The sequence below is a fragment of the Psilocybe cubensis genome, chromosome 9 (assembly GCF_017499595.1).
Source record: "Psilocybe cubensis strain MGC-MH-2018 chromosome 9, whole genome shotgun sequence".
NCBI lineage: Eukaryota > Fungi > Basidiomycota > Agaricomycetes > Agaricales > Agrocybaceae > Psilocybe > Psilocybe cubensis.
In genome coordinates this window covers 660,171-687,373 of record NC_063007.1, presented here as the reverse complement: position 1 = coordinate 687,373, position 27,203 = coordinate 660,171, and the positions used below count along the sequence as shown (strand labels likewise).

The window sequence follows — 27,203 nt, the reverse complement described above, 5'->3', positions numbered from 1 at the left end:
GATCGGCCGTCGTCAGTCCATCGCATGTCCGCTGGCGCTCGTTCCTTGGTCGAGATCCCTATCGCAAAAATGGAGGTTGCTCGTCGTCCATGTGCGTATCTTTCAAATGACCCATAATTCGCCGTGTTACAGCGGGCATTCGATGCGTCACCTCAAGTAAAGCGATCCCCGTGTTTTTCTTGGAACATAGATCGTCCGTCGTCATCCGTCGTCCGAAGTTGATGTATATGTTTAACTCGAGAGTACAGAAAACACAGCCTGCTCAGGGCATTTCTTGGATCCACTTCACTTGACAGTGATAAGATTCATTCCATGAAGGTGCCACAATCTACAATGTCCTGAATTTATTAAACTAAAAGCAGATGCGTACACAACTTTTTCTCTGACATACTAAGCAAAGTGTCATCGAAACATTGTCCAAAATATCTCAGGATTTCTTTGATCTACTTCTTTTCGCCAACTCTCTTTTTGCCGTTATCAAAATTAGACCTGGTGACCTGCTCAAGCTCTTTGCGATCCCTTTCAAATAAGCGGGGAGAGATAGATCGTCGTAAAATTAGGTGGACGGAACCATGCATGATGCGGTGAACGGTCCGAGTCAGGGCCTTCCGATACAAATGGGCGTACATATTTGCACAGGTATACGACTTTGAGCTCGAGCGTCGCTTCAAATGGATTCTAAGCTTCTCTGCACGCATGCTGATATTTTAGCGGATTCGAGTTTCGAAATTGTGGTCGAGGTTTCCCAATGCAAATCTATTTCAAGACTCGGAAAGCGGGTTCTCAGAGAGGATGGTTTGAACCGTTTGCAATATAATCAATGAGTTTAAATCTAAAAAGCCAAGGCAGAATGCTTTGTGGTCATTGTCATGGAATTCTACTGAGGGATATAGGTTACAATAACCCATACTGTCAACCAAACGATACAGCGGCAATGATAACATTTGTCAACCAAGTTTTGCGAATGATCATTCCGCACTGAGGCCCTTGTTGTTACTATTGATGTCATTGGCCACAAGTTCACCGTCCTGTTTTCACAAGTGTCTTGTTCTGCAGGGGCGCAGACGAAAAATGGGCAGAGGGTCACAGACATCCCTTTCATCGCTCGAACCGAAATACTTAAGCGCCCGGGAAATGCAACTCAGCATGCCATGCGACCACTTTCACATTATCCAAAATGAATTTGGTAATAAAATCTGGGGAGATCGAACAGGATCGAACGGGTCGGAGGGGCTCAGCAAGATTGTTCAAGATACTTGATCCCATTTGATATTGCAGCGATCTTTGATAAGATAAGTGTGTCGTTGCGTCGGGATGATTGCAATAAATTTTCCCGTGAGTTGCCCTTCCGTTGACATCCCGTTGGCATTCCGTTTCCTGCCGTAAACGCAGAAACATAGGCCGGAGTTGTTTGAGCACAGAATTAGTTTGACATGCCCTCCGAGTCAAATCACCGTCTGTCAAAGACGCAACTGGGCACTCGTGCGAGTTACAACACAATTACTTGCTAAATTTGCAACAGATGCTCCTAGTCTGTTCTGAGAAATCTAGAACCGCACAATCTTTCTCTGTTTCTGGCGTATCCAGTACCATTGGACATCCACTATCCAGATTTGCGTCGGAATTTGAGCTCCAAGATGGCTGGCATTCTGCCCTGCGTTTTGGGCATTTGAGTTCCAATTTCTGGTTGGTTTGAAGGCTAAAAATGTGCTAGGGAGGCTGGTTGGCACCCATTGGAATCAGTTGAAATAGATTAGAATGAATCGCAGTTGAAAAAAATCTCTCAATTGACATTACAATCCCCGCGGCCCTGACCTTGTGCTTTGAATGAAGCCCCCGGATTTCTTAAACAAGGAATAAGACGTCCATGTGGTTCTGTAGACGCTGAGTCCTATCTTTAAAAATACATACGCTAACCATCTCTAGAAAACAACGCAAAAATTGTCGGCAACCATGATGTACCGACTTTAAAACTTGTGTTGCCTCCCTTGATTAACATAGGTCGAAGCACATATATAGAGGAAGCTGATGAGCCCATGACGCACGAAGTTCTAGAGGAGCTTACAGGGGCTTGATACCAAAGAGGGGAAATAACTCGGTACATTATGGTCGCCGACTCTGCTCGTTGGTTTTACAAATTGATCTATGGAATGCTATAGAGACTTCATTCCCTGTCTACGATCTGGGGATTTTTGACGAAGAGTTGTCCAATAATATTTTTCGTACCTGACAAGCAATTGAAAGAGTGCGCTTGAAACTGCCAGCAAATTTAGATGTTTAATCGGCGAATCCGGACGGTGGTTTGACCTGCGCCCTTAAATACAGAGATGCAAGAATTGGAAAGGGATTTGGCAGGTTTAACCTCAAATACAAAAAAGTACAAGGATTTCGTGGATATCACCGTAGAGAGCTGATCCTCCCACACTGATGCAGACCATTGGGATATATAGCGCTGTGCCGGTAGGAGAGAGACCTTCTTTTCGAGTGAATCCGATCGCAAGGGCCCTGAAAAGCCGTTGGAAGCCGTATGCGCTCGAAATAGGCCAGTCTTACCCCGACCTCTCCAAGAACGCTTCACTTCCGCGACCACACATCGAAGGTCATGTAGAGTAAGAGGCCACGCATTCCGGTAACTGTCCCGTATCCATTACCGTAGAGAAGAATCGATGTGTGCTAGTCCGAGGTGCAGTGCAAAAGTTTTGAATCCGTTGGTTCCGTCCGTCCGTTGCGGTCGCGCGTGACTCAATCAACACATCTAGTAAAGAGCCATAAGGCGAAAGGAGGTTATCCAGAGGAAGGAGTCATTCAAAGTCATAACAAAATTTGCAGAAGGCAAAATCATTGAGCGTTACTAAAACTGATCCATCCCGCCCTGTCAGGAAAAAAGTATTTTGTACTAGTCGCGCGCACATTGGTGGAAATGCAGAAAATAACACCAGTCGAGTAGTCCCGGATAGTGCTAAGGTGTGGGTATAAAGTTGAAGTAGTTGATCTGCAATATTCAATCGATTTCATAGATTCTGAGATGGCAAGGTGGGGACAACACTGGCAGACGGCGCCCAATGTCTACTTGGGTATGATAAAACAAAGCCCAAGAACAGGTGATGGACGCAATTACGCTCGAAAGCGATGCATTTCAATTGAAAGCAAGGATTTGTGGGAGACATCGGTGCAGGATGAGATCCAGGAGGATTGGTAGTGGAATTTGCGAGTTTTTCAAGATTATCGAGCGGTTTGACAACATGGGAAGCTTACGTGTTTAATCGGAGATTCATATTTATGGAACGGCGGGAAAAGCTACCGTCCGGCGGTCATGCCGAGTGATGGCTCGGCAACCACAATATCCACGGTTCACTTGAGCTGCTTAACTTGAGTCATATAAGTAGCTTCCTTAAATTTATGAGTATACAAGGTGTTATATAATCTTGGATGTTGGACTCTGTGCAATACTAAGCGTAAGATTTTGTTCCATGAGTCAGACCAAATGAATTCTTTACCACGATCTTTAATTTCATCACTCGTTCAAGTTGTTGAGTCAACTTCAAGAACGAGAAGAAATCTCTACTGGCAATTTATGGAACCTTCCAGTACTACCATCCGTCATCAGTGTCTATCCTGGCAATATTCAGGAATCCGCCTATTGTCAAAAACGGCTGACTGAGCAGATAGGACCACTGATGGCCCCAACCTCGGGCACGTTGTGAAAATGCTAATTATAACCGTTGCCCACCCCCGATTCCGGGACAGCCTTCCCAAACGCTACGGCCAACCGATATGGATCGTTGACAGACACAGTCTGTCATCGTGTGTTGCTACAGACGCATCCGACGCGACGTATACGGTTTGTTTTCCGCCGTCTTTGCAGATTTGTATTAAGGTAATGGTATGTTAAAACTTAAAAACAGATCCATGGCTTTTGTCTCTTATTTAAGCCCCGTCAGATTTACATACAAGTTCCAATCCCAGATAAACTTCATACCTCATTCTATCTCAACACATGGCACAGCTCAACAAAGAGGAAGAAAATCAAGTCAATGGTAAGTTTTTTCTGTATTCTAATGATTGACGTAGCATTCAAGCATCTCCATTAGACGAGCTAAGCAACCTTACAACATCGCATCCCCCGGCGCCTACCTATGCTAGGAAACATTTGTATGTTGACCCAGGTATGTTATGGCTGGTAAACCAAATTTCAATTACTAACAATAAAAGTACAGTAGATGTCCCCGAAAAATCAACCACATCATTGACATACCAACGCCGAGATCTAGCACAGTCAGAGCAAATTTCTGGCTCATCTCATCCTGATCATCCAGCTGCTCCTCTTCTTCTACATACACCTCTCGCATTTCCGGATAGCAGGATGAGTGACCCATCTTTAATCGGCGGGACTGCGCCAGGTGTGAATACAAACACAGTCCAGCCTCGCACTAGACATCGCACGCGGAAAGTGGTCACCGATGAAATTATTCCAACAGACAGCGAAAGCGTAGCAGTCCTTGGAATGTCCCCATTCATGCCCAACAAAGACGCCATCTACAACCAGAACCGACTCGTTCGGAACGAGGTCATACTCGCACGCCATCTTTCGCGACTTCAAAAGAATTACTACGCGTCTGAGTCAGCCCATGCTCAACGGGCTCAGGACTTCTATCGTGTCCTTACAGATCACAAAAATTCAATCGATTTGTTGAAGTCGAACAACCAATCCTCCAGCTCTGTGAATCTGCAGCCAGAGTTCACGGCTCTCGTTGAAGCGCATAACGAGACTCGGAAAGCTCTTGACGAGCTTACTAAAGACATCGCATCGTTTTCTTCTACAACCAGAGAGTCCATCGCATTTTTGGCGGACAGCGTGCGCCGACTTACGTCTCCCTTCCCGGAAAGTTCTGAGTCAGCTATCGCTGGGCTCCATCCCGATCATACTATCATGGCGCCGCCCCACTCCCTCACGTCTTCTCCCAGTCTTTTTGAGAGGCCGTTTATCCCTGGTACAAAACGAAGGAGATCGTCAGATGAATTTCTCAACACGGATGTTCCCCCGACCTCCCGACCGTCCACTAGCGCCGCTCACAGTGCACTGCAGTCACGCTCCAACTCAATCCACGAGTACCAACGAGAGGTGGTATATGGACCCATATCGAGCGCAGCGGACCTTTCCGATCCTGTAGCTGTCGGACACGACGCAGTCAGGAATGTCGGGCTCAGCACTAGCATGGTTCATTCTATACGAATTATACCAGGGCGTCCTGAATATCTTTCCGTACGGTTCTTGAAACCTGAATACGCTGCCAGGTTTGTTGACCTTGTGCCTTTTGGTGATCACCCAGAGCGTCAGGCATTGGTGGCTGATGACCAAATCCATTGATTTTTTTGGAAATGGTTTGTAGACCAAGGTGGTGTGCTGATATAACACGATAGATATAAATCAGCGTAGCTTAGCTATATGCATGTATAATTCTGTTACTTGTGGCGATTATGTGTAATATTAATTGGTCAAGAACGATGCGTACACAGAATTAGGTGGGTATCCAATTCGGGGATCACCGGTTTTGGGCGCTTATACTACCATTTGAACTTCAGATCGTGTTATCCTCTTGTCGTTAGTAACTCTTAGTAAGGCATTCTTGTATCCCCCAGAGGAGACAAGGTTCCTGGACGTATCACCACAAATGTATTGTATTACAGCAGTAGGGTGTATTCGTAAACTTCAAAAATAAAGAAATAACGCTAGTCGATGGATCCGTTCTCCCAACGCAAGTAATTTCTTTCTACTAGGAATTGCTTACGAAAACAATACTTGGAGAGCAGAAGGTTGCTGTGTAAGAAAGAAGAAAGGCGTAAGTGAGAGCGCAAGTTCCTCGTATTGTTTTTACCTAATTGATGGCCCAGACACCGCTTCCAGAAACGCTGCTGGGAGGAGAGATAGGCATGTCGAGAACTCCTTCGATGACAGGTCCATTCGTCAACGTGAGCTTGATGTTGTTGACCCCGAGCTGGCCGTCGAATTGACGAGTAGCGGTGAGCTCATTGTCTGCATTGTATTTCAAAGTGGCATTTGCCGAGTTGAAAGTCTGGATGCTGGAACTAAAATTTCCGAGATAGTTGACCTGCATGCCGCTTCCAGGAAGGACAAAGGTAGCTGTGAAGCGGGTACCAGATGTTCCGGTGATTCTGCCTTGAGCGGTTTTAGACATTGTTGATGCCTTTGATAGAGACTGGAATCAGAAAGGCAGATTTGTGTACTGACTGTAGCTGGAGCTTACTGTTTATGAGATGTAGATGAGTAAAGTTCTCTGACTTTCACCGCTTTGCACGCTGGGCTTTTATACATACCAGAGTGTCGATGTGGAAAATTTAGAAATTTTTTCCAAGTTACTGTTTGAAAGATTGCACAAAGAATTTTGACTGAAGCAATGCTTTGAAGGCTTCCATAATTTCTTGCTTTAAAAATCATAACAGTGGTATGCAAGCTGAATTTCTCTCGTAAATTAGTTATGTCATAGCTTTACAGTTAGATTAGAATATTCAGCATAAATCGAGTCGAAATGGAATCATTTAAACTCCAATCCATTGACATGATTAATGGTCATGATCAAGCTGTCTTTAATAGATGCATTCAACTCATCTTTCGGGAGATCGCCATGGAGGAAGAAAAATGTGAATGCTTCCAAGAGTTACAAAGAGAAGAGAACTCATATCAAGTGGAGAGCGGTTTTCGGACCCCGTGGCTTTGGGAACGACGCAGTCAGGAATGTGTAGCACAGCACGAGTAGATTGTGTCTTGCGGCTGGTCAATTATTTTTGCAAGTATATGGATTAATAGCGAGTACGAGCATACGCAATAGTAGTGTTCAATGACGAGCGCTTAATAATCCAGCTTTCCCTCAATGTATGCCAGTGGGCTATGCGCCACATCATGACAACTAAACAAAAGAAAGTATTTCAGGTATATCAATTATGTCTAATAGCAATGACATCTACAATAAACACTACTTTAAGAGCAATTTTTCCTGGAAGAAGTCTCTTGAAGAATGTGGATGGAATAGACCAAAGTCTAAACATAAAATAACGCACTTTTGGCACATAACGTTCCCCAAATTCTGTTGCGCAGAATCGGCGAAGCAATCTTGTGTACCAAGGCACAGGCGTTGCTCTATACTTTTTCCATCTATCCACGAATAATGGTGGGAGGTCCTCCCATCTATCATAATTATCATATTTTATGCCGGCCTCTCTGTCTTTCGTTGGGCGAATTGCAGCTGCCAATTCCGCCTCCGAAAGTTCTGCAGCACGGTCCTCAAAAAATAGCAATGCCTCGTCTGCGGTGAATCGGCGTTTAAGGTTTCTGTGGGTCATCATATCGAGAAGTGGTGCAAGAATTGGAAGTCGGTCGGTGATGTGCTAAAAAATCTATGTTAGAAATGGGATAAGGACGAGGTAACACGCTCACCTGATACTTCCTACAAAAAAAGACACCCATACCACCGACATCAAGTACGAAAGGGTTGTAGTCGAATTCTCCGGCCGAAGTATCATTGCTCAGGTTAAACGAGCCGTAGGATCTGTCAGCTGGAAGCCGGTTCCAGATGGAGGTATAATGGAAAGGTCGAAGTCAAACAAGGCATACAACAGGCGCTTCTCAGCGCGTAGGTGACCGCGCCTGGGTATCCCTATCCAGTCATCGGTGATGTGATTTACGAGAAAATTTCCAGAGCAAATGTCCTACACAAGGATACAACCATTAACAAGATGTATAACGGTGAATTAAGGAGAACCAAACCCCGTGGACGATGTTATTAGCATGCAAATAATGAAGACCCTATAAAACGAATTAGGTATACGAATGACCGAAGTAAGAGTCATACTTTGAGCAGAGAATGTACGATAAAAACAACTTCATGGATGTACACAGGCTCAGGTGTATCAATATACAAAGCCCATCTTTTCGATAATAATTAGTACTGAGATGAACACGTAAATTAGCAATTTCTTACCGAGGCATGACCGCAAACCAGAAGGCTCCGTTTGGTATTAGTTCCAGAACAGGGATTATGCTATTTTCCTTGAGTGTGTCCAGACTTTGTTCATGTAAAAACCGCAAAATGCGATATTCGTCGGTGTCCGCACGCACAATCTTGATTGCAACATGTCGGCCTAACGCATCTTGCGCAAACCCGGCCTTACCCTTTAGAAACCAGTTGGTTGTTTTTGCTTGCGTAGTTTGAGCGAGCAACGACTTACGGTCATGTCCCTTGACCGGAGCGGCATCTTGGGCTCTTCGGGTTCTTCAGAATCTGTGTCAAAGTATGCGTAAGGATACTCGGCTTCACCGCAATCAGTCTGGGGGGGAATAGCTGGTATGGATGTATCGAGTATCATATCCTCTTCCCAGCAACGCTCATACAGGGTGTATCCGCGGGCTTTGAACCATTCTCGAACTTCTGGGGACGCCCAAAATGTAAACCGTTTCTCCATATCATATAACCCCAGGCCTGGTTCAAAGTAGAAGGGTATGTGGAGTATGTCCATCTCTGATGACTGTCGAATCAGAACAGAAAGACTGTCATCAAAGTTCAACTTACCATCAGGTCCGCACGGAAATTGCCGCTGACTCAACACCTAATGGGCTCGAATTGGTTCAAACACACTTGCCACATATTTATCTTCTCACTTTCATAATCTTATGGTTTCTCTGGGAAGACTGCACCCACCAGTCTAATCTGGAGGGCACTCCTTAAGTTATGAGATCTCAGACCTAATCTGACTCAATTACTATAACATCACAAGTCACCACCTCGCTGTGGGTCAGCACCCTCGACCGGGCGGACCTATCAAAGAGCTGCCTTTCTAACTCGCTTTCGATGGTGATTATCTATCTCTTTCTCCGATAACATAATGATAACCAACATATATCTAGACATTAAAGCGGCGCTCCCGATCGACACTCGCAATCCAACCGCTTTAACCTATTTCTATACAGCTCTGACGTATTCGACTTATCTTTCTTCAGGTCAGAGATGCCCACGCATTAATATCATGGACATCGAAGCCAAGCGAAAACACTAGCTGTATTGATTTTAAGGACACATGTTCATGGTGTGGGACAGCCTGAGATCACAGATGTAAGTCTTAATATCATTCTATTTTCATTTTTTTGGAAACTCGGAATTCAGGGTTCACATATAAACCACGGGTGTAAATCTTCAAGCTTCAACTCGCTTTCCCTCCTCCACGTCGCCTAATCGCAATCATGCCAGAATCTACGACACTGGTGTATGTCTTTATGGGCATGTTCGGACTCAAGATGTTTATTGATTATATCAATCGTTCTGCATCCCGTGGTCCCTACCCTCCTGGTCCACCTCCCAAGCCACTGGTGGGAAATGCATTCGATTTCCCTACAGCGTGGCCTGCCGATGGCTATATAGAATGGGGCAAGAAATACAATAGTGCGTTTTATTCCACATTTGCAGTGTTTTGACATATTGACGTAACCTTTGCTATTAAGGTACCGTGGTATCTGCAGAGGCTCTGGGAAATCGTATTATTGTCGTCAACAAGCGAGAAGATGCCATTGAGTTATGCGAAAGGAGGGCTAAGCTATACTCTGATAGACCCTATATCCCAATCTTGAATCGGTAAGAGATACTATATTCTTTCCAACCAAACAACATTGGCTGACACATATCAAGGATGGGGTGGTATCGCAACTTTGGCTTCTTAAGATATGGAGATGAATGGAGGCAATACCGAAGAATCAGTCAGGAGAATTTTAGCTTGAAAGGGTCTCAACAGTACCATGGTATCTTGACAAACAAAGTGATTCAATTGCTTCGGGCTCTGTGCGACACGCCAAAGGACTTTGATGCTCACAATAAAATGAAGGTGGATTTCTTATCTGCATTTATTCCGCTGTAATAAAGCCTACTTACAGGCTTTCAATATCCCTTACGATGGAAATGATGTATGGGATCGAAATAAAATCGGCGGATGAGCCGTGTATAGCTTTAGCGCACAAGGCTGTCAAGCTTGGGACGGATTTACTTATGCCAGGCGGTAGCCTAGCTAATATTGTCCCTGTCCTTCGACATATTCCAGCTTGGTTTCCTGGTGCTACTTCGTTAAGAAAGGCGGACATGATTGGCCGTATGACAGAGGAGGTGATCAGGATTCCAGTGGATCAAGTAAAGGCAAATTTCGTGAGTCCTACCTCGATATTCAAAACGTGGTGCCTAGAATTTCTGTGAGCAGGAAGAAGGGAAGGCTGCTCCATCATTTTTTACAAATTTTATTGAGAAGAAGCAAACACTCGGTGCTTCAAATGAAGAGGAAGAAATAATACGCAATATTGCCTATACAGTCAATGGCGGTTAGTACAACATTTCTGGCGTCCGCAAAAATTTCTGTACTAAATATGTCTAAACCTTCACAGCCGCGTCAGATACGACAATATCGTCTACTGGTTCATTTTTCTACCTCATGGCAGCAAACCCCGATGTACAAAGGAAGGCGCAGGAAGAGATCGACGGCCTGACAGGCTCCAAACGGCTTCCTACGTTGGAGGATAGGAAGTCGCTACCATTCGTTGAGGCCATATATCGTGAAGTCATGAGAATGAGACCTCCATTGCCTCTTGGTGTACCGCATCGCGTAACCGAGGACAATTACTACAAGGGATATTTAATTCCTAAAGGTCTGAACAGTATCTGTGACATCTCCAGGTCCTATTAATGTTCATTTGCACAGGTGCAACTGTATTTACAAATATCTGGTTTGTTTGCGACCATATTCTCAATTATATGATAGAATAACACCTTCCATAGGGCAATGACACATGATGAAGAAGACTATCCTGAACCATATACTTTCAAGCCAGAGAGATTTTTTGATGAAAACGGAAAGTTGATTGGCGATGACCGTGTTATAGCATATGGGTTCGGCCGCCGGTGAGATAATAGGAACTGTAATGTATGCGGTACGCATTGGCAAACCTAACTCTCGTGTCATTCCAGGATTTGTGTTGGAAAACACATGGCGAGCTCAACAGTATGAGGCTTCTATATTGGATCATCTTTAAAAGAAAACCATTGACATTTCACTACCATAGTTATGGCTTATGATGGCCTCCGTTCTTGCTTGTTTCAATATTGTTAAAGCCAAAGACGAAAATGGCAATGAAATTGATATCAACCATGAAATTGAAGATTTGGGTCTAATGCAGTACGTATTTGTCAACAACTTCGCATGGGTTTGACTGTGGCGACTTACCTTGCTCATGGCCGGCTCAGCCAGAAGGCCAAATTTCAGTGTTCATTCGAAGTTCGATCTCCTGCGGCAAGGAGGTTAATTGTTGATGGCAATTGAAGACAAATCAATGCTGGATTTCGATTTCCGGAGTGTGTACATATGTTCAAGCACAGTTTGATGCCTTCAACAATTTTATAAATGGAAGTTCCACCGTTGGTGGGGAAGGACGTCGTCGAAGCGCCAATGGACTGAGCTAGTTGGTGTTGATCCTCATTTTGAGCTATGAAAGCATTTATATTAAGTACCACGCAAATGATAATTAGTTAAAAATGGAAGCACAAAGATAACAACCAGGCCGTGGGCTACAACAAACAAAGTTGAAAATTTCACCACAAAAGCAAATATTCTCCAGAAATGAGGCAATGTTTTTCTGCTGTTTTGATAAAACGGTGGCGTCCAGTCAAAGCAGATGTTGCACAATCGTACATGTAGCTGCTCACGAGATGATTCTCTGCCCTTCCTCTACCCTCCGATTACCTTAAGATTGCAACGACAGACTCGTTTGTTGTCGTTTCCCTCGTCCATGTCGTATGATGTGAATCCTGGGGATGTCGTTGTCCAGGTCATCGAGGTCTCCCTTGGGACAGCACAAGTTTGTCCCCTAAAGACGGTTGAGTAGGGCAAGATATAAGATGTCCCCGCTTGATGCGGTCAACGGACGATGAAGAAAGGTCGATGTACGTGGATTGAAACCTCACAGTGAAACAATGCATGACAATGAACGGCAAGGCACAAAGCTCGAGAGGCGCGAACAGTCCAGATTTAAGGCTACTCCGCAAGAAAGCTTCACAGATTCAACTTACGATATCCAAAAAGACTGTCAGGTCTTTGAGATCTATCAAAAGGGAAGTAATCAGCCTGTGCGAAATGAAAACAAAAATCATTGACAAGAGAAGGTCAGGATAACTAGGATTTATTCGGATGCACATTGCGCAACATTTGATACTAAACGGCGTTCGCTCGAATTCATATGACATGAATTCATCACATGTAGTAGGGGGTGAGAAAGGAACAACGAACCCACCATATTCATGCAGAGCTCAGACATCAATTCTCATTGGTTTGTCGGAATCAACTTGAAATTGGAGAACCTGATGAAGTGTCACTGGAATAGCGTTGTTGGACTGGGCAAGACTCGATAGATAAACCAGAGCCAAACGATTTCCGTTGCAGAAAAAGAATATGAAGGGAACAGTACGCGGATGTGAGCTGAATCTCATTGAGGTCGGGTGTACACGGGAAGATAAGATGCCACTCCTTTGATTGAATTGTTTTTGTTTGGCATTCAGCCCCGAACCACACTTGGGTGACTTTCTCACGGTGTATCAAATTCGCATGGGGTGTCGACTGGTGTCGATAGGCAGGTCGAACTCGGAGTCAATCGAAAATGTTTTTGACTTCCATATTACGGATTCTGGGGAGCAATAAATAATGCACACTACACCGCCTGGTACTCCCTAAAACTAAAAGATTTACTGTTGCTCGAAATTGTTGTTGGTTTTGAAGTCGCGTGCCCGGGCCCCTATTCACGTGATCGTGACTGAGACATGAAGCGTACGCGTCGCGACGTGTCAGGGTGAGCAAAGGTGTTTTCTTGAGTCAGTATCATCTGTTCAACAGAATAAGATATACTTCTGCGTTCTATCTCAATGTAGGTATGCGAGATGTGATAGATCAACCTCTCAAATCTGTGCTTTCCGTTGGGCCGGAACCGGGCCACTATGCCGCATACAAATAGGGGCTTTATAGGAGCCTGGTACCGCGGACACCGCAATTTAACACCCCCTGGGATTGACGAGACTTTTTTTAATGACTCATGAGGAAGACTTGCTCGAGTCATATGCATCTTAATGCCTATGTTTAGTCATTGGGTATTCCCATCCTTGCGTATCATTAGTCAGTTTATCACTTAGTACCAAGTTGCTGCTGAGTAACACTTGGCTCATAGAACAGCCGTTATTTATATGACGAACCTTTTCTAGTATACCTTAAATCTAAATAAGATATCACTGATTTTCTTAAAGAAGAATGAAAAGCACGTGTCAATACTCAAGCGTCATGAACATATCCTTCCAAGTTCGAGATTCCACGTTCATCACATGGGTGGAGAAATAGATATATAAACACCAGTAATCGGTGGAAATCCCACTCACTTCTCATTGCATACCCAAATTCTTCATCTTCTACATCCATCATGTCCAGCAGTTTGAAGGCCACTCTCAACAACGGTGTAGAAATACCTCTTCTAGGTATTGAACCCTCTTTCCCAGCGTCTAGCCAGCGAAGCTGATCCCACTGTAACTATTCCAGCAACTGGATCATACGCTCCACCTACGGATGATAAAGCTCAAGCAGCTGTTCCGGGCTGGATTCTTAGCGCAATCAAGGTCAGTGCTCCAAACATATGTTAAACCTCAGCAAGGGCGGTGAAGCTCAATTGCGCCTTTCCCCTATCCTTCAGAACGGTTTCCGTCACATAGACACTGCCTGGGGATATCGTAAGACTGATAAGCACGTCCTTGAGTGTACGGTTTCTGACTGCGGTCTCACAGGCACCGAAAAATCTGTTGGAATAGCAATCAAAGAGTCGGGTTTACCTCGGGAGGAAATATTTGTCACGACCAAATTACCGTGAGTATAAACGCCTTTTAATTTGATCGCGCTTTCTGACTCTATCCATAGTTGGCATCACCAGACTCGCGTACGAGAGTCTTTTGAGGAGAGTTTGGCGGACCTGGGAACCGGGTACATCGATTTAGTATGTTTATTTATACTCTGTGGGGTATACATTTTGATCTTTTGAGCAGTATCTCCTCCACTGGCCTCAACCTATTTCCTTCCATGAAGGCAACGAGATGCCACGGAGAGCCGATGGTTCCTACAAGACTGACGATGATGTATCATTCAATGACACCTGGGCCGAGATGGAAAAACTTCTCGACACTGGGAAAGTGAGAGCCATTGGAGTCAGTAACTTCTCTGTAATGAAGTACGCCCCCAAGTTCGACAAATATATCAGAGAATATTCTAATCGGTAATTTTACAGTTTGGAAAAACTGTTGGCAACCGCAAAAGTTGTACCAGCTGTTAATCAAGTCGAGTAAGTAGTAAATTATAGACCCCTCCAAAACTGATCTGATTGACATCATAGGATGCACCCTTATCTCGCCCAGAACGGGCTGCGTGATTATTGCACCAGGAAAGGCATCTTGATGACAGCATACACTCCCAGTGGTCAGTATCATTTTTTGATCTCTCCGAATCAATGGTATTGATTGTCCATCGATTTAGGATACAGCACCGTCCGAAATGACCCGCTCATTGTCAGCTTGGCCGAGAAGTACAATGTGACCCCTACTCAAGTCATTTTGGCCTGGCATCTGTCTCGAAAATATGTAGTTATACCTACTAGCAAAGACAGTACAAGACAGAAGGAGAATCTTAACGTAAGAACGGAACTTACTTGCCTTACTCGAAGAATATCACTGACATCTGGCTTTCAGATTCCCAACATTTCTGAAGTGGACATCGAGAAAATCTGGCACCTCGACCGTGGCCAACGTCTTTGCAATGCTGCGGATCCCAAGTACGGACAAGTTTGGGGCTGGACACTCGATCAACTCGGGTGGAACAGTTATTACGCAAAATTCGAGTGATAGGGAAACCAAAAGAACGCGCATATATATCAAGGTGGTTTTTTCATGTTGTACAGTAGCGAACTATCGATCAGATATTCCAACGTTGTCGCCAAGTTCCCAATTAATGGGATGTTCATAATCGTGCCCTCCCATTATTGTTATCGCTTCCGGAATCAGTTGGCAAATTCGATCCTCGTTCAAGCACACAAACGAGCATGCCCTCGCCTAAAACCACGCCGAGCTTAATACCCTTCCCCACACGTTGTACGTATCCATCCCAAGGAGCAACGATGGCATTCTCCATCTTCATAACGCTCAACAGAAGCAAGGGTTGGCCTTGACGAACCTTGATTTTGTCCTTGTGAGTCGTGCCCGTACTATTAGATAGAGCTTGAAGGAGAGCAGGATGCAACTCGACAACCTTCCCGGTCATCGGTGAGCCTATGTGTCCATTAGCGTTAGGATCGGCCAGTTCAAATTGTTGTTGCTGTCCGCCTGACACATTCACAGATGTTGATTGAGTTAGTGTGAATGGAATAGGTACTTGCGATGCATTTCCCAGACCCGATGAGTCAACAGACGCGAAGGGGGATGGAAGAGTTGACAGAAACGTCCCAGAAAGAACTTGAGGAAACGCGTTTCGTTCAATAGAGGTGATCGTAATCGAGTGCTTGACAGTGCCACCCGTTCTAGAGCTTTCACCCACACTTTGTCCGGAGGGAGACATTATAAGAGAGAACAAGGTTCCCGGTTGAAGGAGGACGCTACCTGCCCCACTAGAAGGGCCTGATTCATGTCCATTCATAGCACCGGCTGACGTCGGTTTCTGCAACCCAACGATTGCCTTTGGAGGCAGGACTTTGTCTCCCAGTTCTATCACGTCTCTCAAATTCCTTTCCAACCACAGTGTATCCACCTCCCCGTGCGTCCCAAACCAATCGGAATGACTAAGAGTACCTGCCAAAACAACTGCGTTGGTTTTCACTGACTTGAATCCGCTTATTTCTTTGCTAGAATCGCCGACTCGGAGCTCTCGTAACGCACGGATGCCCCTCTGCGTAGCTTCTTCAAAGGACGCGCCCTTTACAATGATCTTGGCGAGTAGCGAGTCGAAATCGGTGCCAACATTAAACTTTGCGTCTGGTGAATGACCGGAGGGACTTATGCTAAGCCAGGTGTCAACCCGGATGCCCCTGCCTAGAGGCCATACCACGTCTTGCGGAAGTAATGTCCCCGGCGCCAGTTGAAAGCCTTTCGATGGATCCTCAGCATTGACACGAAGTTGAATTGCATATGACGTCGGTGAAGTGGGTGGTCGGTCGAAACGGAGAGAAGCGAGCGTGCGTGTAGAGGGAGAGAAAAGAAGAAGTTGTGTACGAACGAGATCGATGTCATTTATTTCCTCTAAAGCTTGTCAGAAACAAGCATGGAGATAAAATAGACAGATCATACCGGTAACAGTGTGTTCGACTTGGATCCGTGGATTGATTTCGAGAAACACCCAGTCGGAAGGAGATCGGGCATTGAGGAGAAATTCGAATGTACCGAGGCCTTTATATTGCAGTCGTTGAGCCATCTTTAAGGAAGCATCGATGAGAGGTTGAACTGCCGATCGCGGTAGGCGTGAAGGAGCAATCTGAAGAAAAACTAGTAAGAGGTTGAAATAAACAAGCTATACCGCTTCAAATCACCTCCACAAGCTTTTGAAAACTATGCGTAGCTCAATATACACTATAGAAACATTAACAAGGCATTTACGTACCGGCGCTGAACACTACACTCTCTTTCCCAGAAATGGTTGACGTTGGTTCCATCTCCTATCACCTGTACTTCTACATGCTTCCAGCCAGGACCCGCCAGTGCCTTTTCGACGAATGCTTGCTTGGAAGGACTTTCTCCAATGCATCTATGACTAAATTAAGTATTCCGGCGCGATTAATAGGTAGGTCTGAAATACCACAAACCTTTGGAAAGCTTCCTCTACCTCATCCTCGGAGTTTACAATACGAATTCCGCGTCCACCTCCTCCATCGAGAGCTTTGATGATCAATGGGTATCTATGCCCTAAATTCCGAGAAAACTGACGTATTTCCTCTGGGGTAGAGATGTGTCTCCCAGGGGAAACGGGAATACCGAGCAGAGTCGCAAGTTCGCGGGACAGCATCTTGTCAGACGCAATTCGGAGTGCCTCTGGTGAAGGTCCGATGAATTCTATACATTTGCCGCCGCCTTGCTGTCGCGACAGTGCCACGGGGAGCTTTGGAGATTCAGAGAGGAAACCGTAACCTGGGTGCACATGTGTGCAGTTTGTACTAGAAGAAGCGTTAATTGCGCCAAAGTACATACATCCTGAAGGACGTACCTATAGGCTATAGTGACAATGGTATCTACGTCGAGAAAACCTACGACGCTTTCAAGTTTGACGGCTTCGTCAGCGTAGGTTGCATGACTGGTGTCGTTTTCGGTGTAGATGGCTACGGTCTTCCACCCGAGCTCAGAGGCAGAGCGTAATATGCGAGTGGCAACTGATTGGTATCATAAGGTCTGGAGCAAACAATGGAAGCGCTGTTTTAGACTCACTCTCTCCTCGATTGGCTACTAATATTTTGAACATCATCGTTGAAGGAACCTGAGAGCCAATTCCCTCGAACACGAAAAGACGTTGAGAGGTCAATCAAAGTAACGATTTGAACGCAGCTGGTAGTACCAGCATGACGCATGCAATAGGGGCGAAAGGTCAACTTCCCGGTTACTGGCAGTGCCGGAGGCTCTGTGAAAAGTTATTTGAATTGAATCAAAGAATGTTAGGCACTCACCTTTAACGCCTTTGGAATAATGAAATCATATCAAGAAAATAATTTCGGTTCAGCATGGGAGATGGATCATGTTAAGTGTCAGGTACCAGGCTGAAGCAAGACGAGCAGCAAAGAAAGCAGAATCGACCTTTAAAGCGGAGATCGTAGGAGATTGAAACTTTTTGTCTGGTGCCATTGTGCCAACAAAATCTAAACCTTGAAAGATCTGCTCAGGACAAGCTCAGGAGAGGACTTTATAGTTGTCGATGCGTCCATGATTCGGAAGACTTCCTCCGTTCCACTGTCCCTAGTAGTCCCTAGTCTCCCTTGGCAAATATCCAACTCAAACTAGGTTGGCAATTCGAGGTGGTTGGTCATGGGAACAACATGGGAACATCCAACCCCATATCGCCCTGACGTTCGGTAATAGCTATGCCGAAGCACTGTTCCATGAATGGCTCAGCTTTGAATCTTGGACAATCGAAGGATAGCGTTTATTGCTCGTCAACTCAGAACATTACGGCCACAATGCCATCAGACGATCCTGAACGAGAAGGAAAAACGTTGGACGATGGATCCTCTTGGAAGGTGTGTTCCTCATATTTCGGGATAAAGAGTCGATTGAAAGACATGGCCTATGAGTATAGGCTCCTTTGGAGGAACTCAAAGCTCAGCAACGCATCATACGCTCACCCAATCTCAATGACCCAGGGTACATCCGACAGAAGGCAAATAATAAACTATGGGTTCGTGAGCGTATCGACGCTTTGCTAGACCAAAATTCGTTTGTCGAAGTTGGTTCGATAACTGGGAAGCCAGTCGTAGACGAAGATGGTAGCTTGAAGTCCTTCATACCTGCGTAGGCATCCTCTTTTGTTTCTTAACCTGCTTTTGACACACATTCAGTAATTCTGTTACAGGCTGGGGCCGCATACATGGCAGGAAGGTTTTTGTAACTGCTGATGACTTCAGTGTTCGGGGCGGGCATGCGGATGGTGGAATTAGTAACAAGGCACCGTACGGAGAGGTAAGAATAATTCACAAACCATTATGTATAACAAAATTAATTTGCAGCAAAGTCACAAGCACTCAAATTCAAGGTTCCTCTGGTGAGCATTCGATTTCTCTTATCGACGTGCTCCCTCTAATCTTCAACACACAGATTCGACTTTTGGATGGATCTAGTGGAGGGGGGAGTGTTGCAACTTGTTAGTACCCGTGCGCTTCTCGTTCATCAGCTCTTACATTATAAAACCAGATTTGACTATGGGAGCGACTTATATTCCAAGTCTGCCAGGCATGAGTCGAAGCATCGATGTTCTTGGTGCAGTCCCAGTCGTTTCAGCACTCCTTGGACCCGTTGTTGGTTTGGCCGCAGCGAAGGCCGCCTTAAGCCACTTCAGGTGAGAGTCATTGCCACCTGGATGAAAATACGCTGAAGTAAAGCCAATAGTGTAATGGTGAAGGGTTTAAGTCAACTCTTCGCGGCTGGACCACCTGTCGTAAAACAGGCCACCTTTGAGGATCTGTCCAAGGAAGCCCTTGGAGGTTGGGAGATTCACGCCACGAATGGAACCGTAGATAACGTGGCTACTTCCGAGCATGACGCCTTTCTTCAAGTCCGTGCATTCTTGTCCTTCCTCCCATCGTCCATATTCCAGCTCCCGCCTGTAAAATCTTCCTCAGATTCAGTTACACGCAGAGAGGAAGCTCTCGTCAGTATCATACCGCGACGCCGGACTAGACAATACGATGTGCGAAGCGTAATCAGAATGGTTGTGGATACAGACGGTAATCCATATTCAGCTACATCATCTTTCTTCGAAATAGGGGAAACATGGGGTCGATGCATCGTGACTGGTTTTGCAAGGTTGGACGGGCGGCCAGTTGGTATCCTAACAAGCGACTGCAAAGTCAATGGAGGTAAATACCCACATATTTGGAAGCGTTTGCTCTGTAACAACACCAAAATATTTTAGGCGCTATAGACGCTTTGGGGAGCCAGAAGACAACCAAGTTCGTGACACTTTGTAATCACTTTGGGTACGCGCTACAGACTTCCCCTTAGAATGTTTTTTCTCAGGTACCTTGTCTTTTCAGGCTTCCCATATTAAATCTCGTCGATCAACCCGGTTTTGCCATCGGTCAGTTCTCCTATCTAGCCTGTATTATGAGTTGCGGATTATGAGTCCACCATTTGGAATGCCGTTTCTGTGCCGAGTTTTACTTACGTTCTGGTCCGTTCCTCTCAAATGATTACTTATCTTCTCGCGTAGGTTCGATCGCTGAGCGGATGGCAACAATTCACCACGGTGCCGCAACAATGGCTGCCATATACAATTCCACCATCCCCATCTACACGGTCATTCTTCGCAGAGCATTTGGTGTAGCTGGTGGGGCGTTTGCCGATCCAAACGACGGGTCAGGTACCCGTGTCTCTTGGTCAGTTCTTTTTTTCTTTAACGTGAGGTCTTTGGCAGCGGCAATGAGACTCATGTTTATCCGCCGTCAAAAGGCCTTCAGGGGATTGGGGTAGTCTCCCCTTGGAGGGCGGTATCGAGGCCGCGTATAAGCGCCAACTTGACGCAACATCTTCTCCTGAAGAAAGAGAAAAGTTGATGAATGATCTTCTCTCAAAATTTGAGGATGTCCGGAGCCCTTTGAAAACTGCCCACAAATTTGGCGTTGAAGAAATCATAGATCCCCGCGATACGCGCCCACTGGCATGCGAAGTAAGCACCTATCTGTCAAACAAGCAAATCTACATAGGGCATTATGACGTATTCTAACAACTTGTTTTATTAAAAAGTGGGCATCGCATGTATATGCACATGTTCTCCCACAGCTGTCTACACACAGGCAAAGTATTTACGGCGCCCATGGCAGGACTGGACAAGGTTACAAATTATAACCATTCTGTACATCTAATTCTACCCGACTAGTGTAGGGTAATTTCAATTACAAAGGCATGAAAGCGCTTGCAGCTTATTCCAAGTCTATACATCTTCCACCGTGCCTTTCGCACTCGAGTAGCCGTTACTGCCGTTGTCCATCTCTACGAGATGCGAGACCTTGACATTGACGGGCATCGATCTTTGCTGGAAGCGAATATCCGTCGGTCTCGAGGGACCGCCGGTGAGGTTGTGATTGGAAGAGTATGTCGAGAGTTGTTTGGTGCTAATTCCCAAGCTGACACGCAGGATGATAATAGTGAACGTAATTCCAATGAGTGGGGATGTCTGCGTGAAAACGTTTAGGCGAAACAGTTCAGGACAAGCATAAACAATACTTACAAGATCAAGGACAGTGTATTGGGCATTAGATCCCAATTGATATGTAATCATGAGGCATATCACAGCGGTGGAGTATATGGCGGCTGACTCTATGATCATAATGACAGCAGACTGTGCTGCACTTCCAGTCACAGATGCACCTTTCAGGCCTCTTCGAATTTTTTCAATGCGATACCCGATTAACACTGAGTTGAGACTGTCGGTTTTTAATCAATAATGATGTGGGGAAAAGATACTGACAGGTGCAAAGTATGTTGGTGGCGAGGGTCATGGAAATGAAGCTGGTGATCCATGGTACGATAGCAGGAAGAAACACCGCTGCACCGGGGGCAGCTCTGGAGAAGGCGACAGTTGCCCCAAATCCTCCCACTATTCAAAAGTCATTTAACCGAGTTCGCCAATACACTCTGTAAATTGACGTGACACTTACCCCCCGTGCCACACCAGCATAAAAGAGGGAGAATAACAATCCACCATTGTCGACTCCAAATAATATAGCAACGATAGATCTTCAGGCGAATGTTATAAATTGTATTTATTCTGAAAGTAGGAAATGCGAACATACCACAAATGCATCCCCTACCAACGTCAACAGCACAAATACCGCAGTCTTTGCAGCTTGAAGTGGATCCGACAAGTTTCCATAATACTCAAGTGCACCTCCTGGCTGTGGACTGTCAACGAAGGCATTCACTGCTCGAACAATGTCTAAAATCAGGTGCTAGGGAACTCACACGTCAATAAAAATTGGAAGTGTCGACATTGCAACTTTTTACTCACCGTAGTAGAAATAAGCCATATGGCCACCACTGTGAACAAGAGCCTATAATTTATGACAGACCGCTGGACTGTTATAACCCATAGCGCGGCCAAAAAAAGAACGGTGAAGGCGCCTAAAGAACCATTAGCCCTCTCTTAGCCCTCTTGGCACGAACGACCCTATATACCGTAAAGCAATGTTTCTAGCACCAGTGCAAGGAACTTGATTAATCAAACGTCGCGATTATCAGCTTGTGTATCGATGAAATAGTATTTAATGGCGTACATTTGCTTTAGGAAGCGAAATTGGGCTCATTGTTGGGGAGGACGTTTGGCACTGGAGGGGACAAGCAAGGGAGCAATCGGCGGAGAGACCAGGCTTTTATTGGTGGATACTTCCAGAGAAAAACGTCGGGCGAATATACAAATTGAGCAAGAGAACCCTGATATGATGATTCTACCAACATCTGTTTCCCTTCTTCTCATATGTACATGTTTGGCGTCACTGATGGAGAGTGTGGAGTAGTTGTTAAGAAGTAGGGTGACGAATAAGCCACATTATTTCTCAGGAATATGTAGACCTATTCGTTCTTTACTGTTGAATTAGGTCTGCCGACCAACGGACTGCTTCGGACTGTAAGCGAGTGCAAAACTTCCAGGAGTCTGGGCAATCTAAATATAAATGTCTAGAAGCAGGTTTGCGTCTTAGTCAAAATGGCGATGTAGGCCAGAGTTCCGATTTGACATCGGAGAAGAACTGGGACGTGCTCAAACCTCAAGAGGTGTTCCCATGAGGCGTAAATTTGAAAGTTTGATTTGTCTTTTACCTCACAGCGTCGAAAACATGTCAGGAATTCAGAAGGAGAAGATTTCGAGGCAAAGGAACATGACCTCGACGCCGCTACTGTTCTAGAAGATGCATTTGTGGCCAGCTAGATTAACTATGGTTAAATGAGCTCTCTCTGGATTGCCAGGCCATGCAAAAAGTCACCGAGGTCTCAAATCAAAGAATTACCATTCTACGAAGACGTATTCACTGATAGTCTAATTATATTATTGGAATAGCAACGAAGAGTACTGGTGATGGTTTTACATGAAAATATAAAGTGGCTACCGTGTGCTCTGCTAGTCGAGTTGCTCAGAGCTTCGTCTCCCGAGCAACCAAGCTTCTACCCTTTTCACGAAGGTCACGTCGAAGAAGCTTGCCACTGGGAGTCTTTGGGATTGAATCAATGACTTCGATGTAACGAAGATGTTTAAACGGGGCTTTGTTCTCAGCGACATGCTAAACGGGTTTGAAAAGTAAGATCAACGCGAAACCCATCATAAAGATCGCAGCTCACTTTATGGAGTGAGCCTTTTAGGTCACTCAAAGGTAGCTTATGCCCTTCTGGCGTGAGAGTCACAAATGCAAGAGGAACTTCACCACTGAATGAGTCTGGGACTCCAACAACGCCAACATCCGCAACGAGTGGATGGTCCAAAATGCAGCCCTCGAGTTCTGCAGGAGCGACCTGGAATCCACGGACCTAAATTTGCGACTGAGGTTAACCTGGTCTGGAAACAAAGATGAGTACCACCTACTTTGATCATTTCCTATAACGCGGACATGGACGGACATGAGAAGACATGGATCATATGTTGTGCACCCTACTTCACCTTGACACGATCAAGAACAACAATCTCATCATTCCTATCTATTTTCACTAGATCCCCCGTTCTCATCCAACTGAAATTTCAATTAATGTCAACTTCTCGGTAGATTGACTGCAGTCCTGACAGTAGAGTTGAACACTTACGAGTCATCTAAGAAAGTCTCCTTCGTCCTATGAAATGGAAGTGAGGTCAAGCGATTATAATTGACTTTGAAAACTGAGAATACTTACGCTGCTTCATTATCAAGATATCCCATAGCAGAAGCGGGCGTTTTGATATGCAATTCCCCTTCTTCATCGTAACCCGCAAGAGTGCCATCAGATCTTACGACACGTCCCTGAATCCCCGGAGCCATGATTCCACATTGACGACCATGCTTCTCGTTAGCTTGGGTCATAGAAACTACGCCCGTCGCTTCCGTGGAGCCTTACGGAAAAAAGCCATGTGAGTCTTTAGGTACTGTGAGAGCCCCAAATGCAAAAAGGAGTTCTAACCGTAAGCCTGGCTTATGGTAGCCTGGGGCACTAGTTTGATGAGCTGATCATATAGTTCACCTGGATCCAATTTCATTAAAACCCACTAGCTTGACCGGGACATACAAATCTTACCTGCTAACGGGGCTGCAGAGCAGAGAACCGTTCGAATATGCGATAAGTCGTAGTTCTTGACTATAGGTTCCTGATGTAAACGGTAGTGCATTTAGAAAAGATGACTCTGTAGGCTTCCTACCCACGTACCTTGCTAAGGAGGACTACTTGAGGGGGAACGACCATAAGAGAATTGATTTTATATCTATCAATGCTGTGAAGCATATCTGCAAAGTTGAACTTTGAGACAACCACGACAGATATCTGCAAACGATGGTTAAGAGTACGCTGATTTCGGACTTGAATGAAATAAACTTACTGCTGCGAAGAAGTTGAAATGCAACTGAGATGGACGATAAGCGCGCGTTGCACCACCGAGTGGGGAACAAGAATCTTACTATGAGAACCAGTCCATAGATGTCTAGGAGGCGAATGTAGCGTGAACTCCTCCACTCGTAACTTGGGGATTGAATATACTTACGATAGAACGGGAGAACACCGAGGCATCGATCTCCTGGAACATATCTAGGACTTAGTTCCTTTCTTCCCACTTTATTCAACGCCGCCGTGAGAATGATATCCGCTATGAATGCATAGTGCGAGATTTTGACCATCTGGATGCCGGTATAAGCGTTCTAGAGTGACTGATTGAAAATGACCATTTACCTTCGGCGGTCCAGTGGTGCCGCTAGACGAGCTGTAGAACGCGACCTGCGTCTTTGCTTCGCCAGAGTTAAATCGTCTTCCATGTATGAGATCCGTAGATTTAGAACCCTCCTGAATGAGATGCTCGACAGTCTTCGAGTCTCCGAAAGCTGATTGCGTGGATGGACTTTCGTCTTGATTTTGCAGAACAATGATACGGTCTGCCCCGATCCCAAACTTCTCTGCGGCGTTAACTGCTACCGCCAAACAATCGACATGGCTGACGATAAGTTTTGGTTTTGCAAGCTTGAGGACCTGCACAAGTTCTGGGACAGTAAGGGACGGGTTGCAGGGACTGTCATTCAAGATTCTGTTAATATAGACATATGGAATGTGCGGAACATGACACCCACGTCACAATTCCAAGGAGCCGATGGACGGCCCACATGCATATGGGGTAGTCTGAGAGATAGCTATTAGCGTCGTTCAGAGTGAACTAAGTGAGAGTAGAACCTATATGGTTGCTGCTGAAAAACACGACTTTAGGACCAAATCAGTTATCGAACAACTTCATCCAAGACATGAAGCTATTTACCGGGATCGTTATGCCCTAATGAATGTCAATTTACAATACAGCAACGCAATTATTTGAAACTCACTGATGCCAAAGCCATCGCGAAGACGGACTGCTAACGCATTTGTTCTCCGTTGAATCTATATGTGACATCGAAATTCAAATACATAGAGAGTTAGCCTCGAAAATCTTCGATAAATTGATATGCATACCTCGTCTAGTCCAAGTGTCTTGCCTGACTTGTCCGCCACAAGCCACGGTAGACCATGTGGGCGGTCTGGTCGTAACTCATGCTGAGAGTCCAGTATGAATTGAGGAATTGAAAGATCATCAGGTATTGAGGGAAGTTCTCCAGCGATAGAGCGAAAAAGCATGGTTCGTCGATGGTGGTTTGGACTTTAGCTGTTGACCGAGGATGATATATATTGGCGGCCACAAACTTGCAGGCCCCATTTTTAGCTCTTTCCTGGTTGAGAGCGAGAGACTGCGAATGTGTAGTGAGAAAATCAGAACAAGTTTACGAACGACGTCCGATGTCCGACTCGGATGGTAGATAGAAACAATCACCCATGTTCCAACAGATGCCAGACCAACCGAAAAAGACTGCTGACGTCAAAGGCAGAGTGTAAACGTGTGAACGTTGAATTGTACGATTGCCACAGACCTAAAAATAGAGCGCAATTTTTTCTAACATCAATTGATTGTAACTACGCCATAGCACCATTTGCCCTTATCACTTGTCCCGACACCCAACGGCTACCCTCTCCCGACAAAAATCCAACGATGTCTGCAATTTCTTCAGGTGTACCAAATCTACCCATCGGAATTGACGATTTGATGGCCTGCAACAAAGCATCGGACTTCCCGTTCAAAAACATATCGGTCGCTGTAGGTCCAGGTGCGACTGCATTGACTGTGATTTTCCCTTTTGCGAGATCCCTGGCTAGCACCCGAACCATTTGTTCAATAGCACCTTTGGTGGCGAGATATACGAGGTATGGTGGTGCAACCGAGCTGTTGGCGATGAGGGATGAGGAGAGGAAGATGATTCGACCACCTTCCCCTAGATGTTGTGCAGTGCGTTGGGCAAGGAAGAAGGGGCCCTTCACGTTGACACTCATGTGACGATCGAAGATCTCCTCGGTTGTGTGTGCAAGGTCCTGGAGGGACATGATAGCCGCGTTCGCCACAACGATATTGAGGTGGTGGTATGTTTTGAGGGTATAGTCCACCAATGCATCGATATCCGGTATGGACGACGAGTCTCCTTTGAAGCTAACTGCTCGAGGAGGGGCACCGTGGGGTGCAGGGAACTCGGAATTGATTTTTGCTTCAAGAGCAGACGCGCTGGATTCATCGCTGGAGTAGGAAAAGACCACGTTTGCGCCGAGGGAGAGGAGGTGAAGTGTTATTGCTGCTCCAATTCCTTTGCTTCCGCCGGTGACAATCGCCACTTTCCCTTGCAATGGAAGAGTTGATGCGGACGACATTAGACAGTGGATAAGCTGGGATGCTCAATATCGTGGGGTTAAGATCTTTGGAGTCCCCTTCATTCCTCAGCTATTTAAGAGATTGAAACGGATAAGACGGATAGCGGTAAGACATTGGGTCAGCTGGCTCGCAGATTTTTTTGCAAATCCTTTTCAGTAAGAACAATCCAAGCACTTGAGCTATTTCCGACGTTTGGAGAGTGAGAAAGATTACTTAACATACACGGTCCCTATCTAAAAAGTAGATCATTGACTCCGATGATGTTAAGATTGGGCTCATCAGGAACCAGCACCCCCTTAGGTAAGCAAAAGTTGGCTTACCTCCGAACCTTTTCAACCCTTCTGCACTCACACTATTCTACATTTTTGAACCACAGATATGTAGGTTATGCTTCTTTGAACACATCTGTGGTTTTTTTTTTCAAAAAAATTTTGATCTCAAGAAGTTATAAAGAT

General features: G+C 45.4%; 9 protein-coding genes across 9 annotated transcripts; 4 read left to right on the top strand and 5 right to left on the bottom strand.

Annotated features, from left to right (window-relative positions):
* Positions 1 to 3,997: 3,997 nt before the first annotated feature.
* Positions 3,998 to 5,368, top strand: JR316_0009658 (uncharacterized protein; the record flags this gene model as incomplete). Its single annotated transcript, XM_047895351.1, has 3 exons — positions 3,998 to 4,037; positions 4,092 to 4,166; positions 4,221 to 5,368. 3 exons carry the CDS (start codon positions 3,998 to 4,000, stop codon positions 5,366 to 5,368), a joined length of 1,263 nt encoding a protein of 420 aa, XP_047745070.1.
* Positions 5,369 to 5,876: 508 nt separating this feature from the next.
* Positions 5,877 to 8,532, bottom strand: JR316_0009657 (uncharacterized protein; the record flags this gene model as incomplete). Its single annotated transcript, XM_047895350.1, has 7 exons — positions 5,877 to 6,206; positions 7,078 to 7,404; positions 7,454 to 7,565; positions 7,631 to 7,725; positions 7,869 to 7,944; positions 7,998 to 8,188; positions 8,245 to 8,532. The coding sequence occupies 7 exons, from the start codon at positions 8,530 to 8,532 to the stop codon at positions 5,877 to 5,879; spliced, it is 1,419 nt and encodes a 472-aa protein (XP_047745069.1).
* Positions 8,533 to 9,253: 721 nt separating this feature from the next.
* Positions 9,254 to 11,257, top strand: JR316_0009656 (Cytochrome P450 monooxygenase 208; the record flags this gene model as incomplete). The annotated part of the gene is made up of 8 exons (XM_047895349.1): positions 9,254 to 9,452; positions 9,512 to 9,641; positions 9,938 to 10,202; positions 10,240 to 10,372; positions 10,436 to 10,724; positions 10,827 to 10,949; positions 11,016 to 11,049; positions 11,111 to 11,257. 8 exons carry the CDS (start codon positions 9,254 to 9,256, stop codon positions 11,255 to 11,257), a joined length of 1,320 nt encoding a protein of 439 aa, XP_047745068.1.
* Positions 11,258 to 13,504: 2,247 nt separating this feature from the next.
* Positions 13,505 to 14,966, top strand: JR316_0009655 (Glycerol 2-dehydrogenase (NADP(+)); the record flags this gene model as incomplete). Its single annotated transcript, XM_047895348.1, has 10 exons — positions 13,505 to 13,559; positions 13,621 to 13,697; positions 13,772 to 13,808; positions 13,863 to 13,941; positions 13,993 to 14,068; positions 14,118 to 14,299; positions 14,357 to 14,410; positions 14,462 to 14,544; positions 14,602 to 14,756; positions 14,814 to 14,966. The coding sequence occupies 10 exons, from the start codon at positions 13,505 to 13,507 to the stop codon at positions 14,964 to 14,966; spliced, it is 951 nt and encodes a 316-aa protein (XP_047745067.1).
* A 115-nt stretch (positions 14,967 to 15,081) lies between these two features.
* On the bottom strand, positions 15,082 to 17,565 carry JR316_0009654 (Pyruvate carboxylase; the record flags this gene model as incomplete). Its single annotated transcript, XM_047895347.1, has 7 exons — positions 15,082 to 16,352; positions 16,401 to 16,584; positions 16,640 to 16,658; positions 16,711 to 16,854; positions 16,913 to 17,260; positions 17,311 to 17,473; positions 17,529 to 17,565. 7 exons carry the CDS (start codon positions 17,563 to 17,565, stop codon positions 15,082 to 15,084), a joined length of 2,166 nt encoding a protein of 721 aa, XP_047745066.1.
* Positions 17,566 to 18,271: 706 nt separating this feature from the next.
* Positions 18,272 to 20,654, top strand: JR316_0009653 (Propionyl-CoA carboxylase, carboxyltransferase subunit; the record flags this gene model as incomplete). Its single annotated transcript, XM_047895346.1, has 12 exons — positions 18,272 to 18,331; positions 18,391 to 18,602; positions 18,650 to 18,770; positions 18,823 to 18,852; positions 18,906 to 18,951; positions 19,002 to 19,146; positions 19,197 to 19,666; positions 19,723 to 19,786; positions 19,844 to 19,887; positions 20,020 to 20,164; positions 20,259 to 20,475; positions 20,553 to 20,654. The coding sequence occupies 12 exons, from the start codon at positions 18,272 to 18,274 to the stop codon at positions 20,652 to 20,654; spliced, it is 1,656 nt and encodes a 551-aa protein (XP_047745065.1).
* An 85-nt stretch (positions 20,655 to 20,739) lies between these two features.
* On the bottom strand, positions 20,740 to 21,835 carry JR316_0009652 (uncharacterized protein; the record flags this gene model as incomplete). Its single annotated transcript, XM_047895345.1, has 6 exons — positions 20,740 to 20,982; positions 21,037 to 21,221; positions 21,277 to 21,405; positions 21,467 to 21,545; positions 21,602 to 21,744; positions 21,817 to 21,835. 6 exons carry the CDS (start codon positions 21,833 to 21,835, stop codon positions 20,740 to 20,742), a joined length of 798 nt encoding a protein of 265 aa, XP_047745064.1.
* Positions 21,836 to 22,933: 1,098 nt separating this feature from the next.
* Positions 22,934 to 25,631, bottom strand: JR316_0009651 (4-coumarate--CoA ligase-like 7; the record flags this gene model as incomplete). Its single annotated transcript, XM_047895344.1, has 17 exons — positions 22,934 to 23,080; positions 23,139 to 23,324; positions 23,455 to 23,524; positions 23,595 to 23,621; positions 23,682 to 23,877; positions 23,946 to 24,005; positions 24,060 to 24,129; positions 24,189 to 24,302; positions 24,358 to 24,381; positions 24,437 to 24,459; positions 24,520 to 24,652; positions 24,705 to 25,038; positions 25,097 to 25,145; positions 25,197 to 25,223; positions 25,279 to 25,293; positions 25,343 to 25,397; positions 25,470 to 25,631. The coding sequence occupies 17 exons, from the start codon at positions 25,629 to 25,631 to the stop codon at positions 22,934 to 22,936; spliced, it is 1,692 nt and encodes a 563-aa protein (XP_047745063.1).
* A 333-nt stretch (positions 25,632 to 25,964) lies between these two features.
* JR316_0009650 (NADPH-dependent aldehyde reductase-like protein, chloroplastic) lies at positions 25,965 to 26,747 on the bottom strand (the record flags this gene model as incomplete). Its single annotated transcript, XM_047895343.1, has 1 exon — positions 25,965 to 26,747. One exon carries the CDS (start codon positions 26,745 to 26,747, stop codon positions 25,965 to 25,967), a length of 783 nt encoding a protein of 260 aa, XP_047745062.1.
* Positions 26,748 to 27,203: the final 456 nt, after the last annotated feature.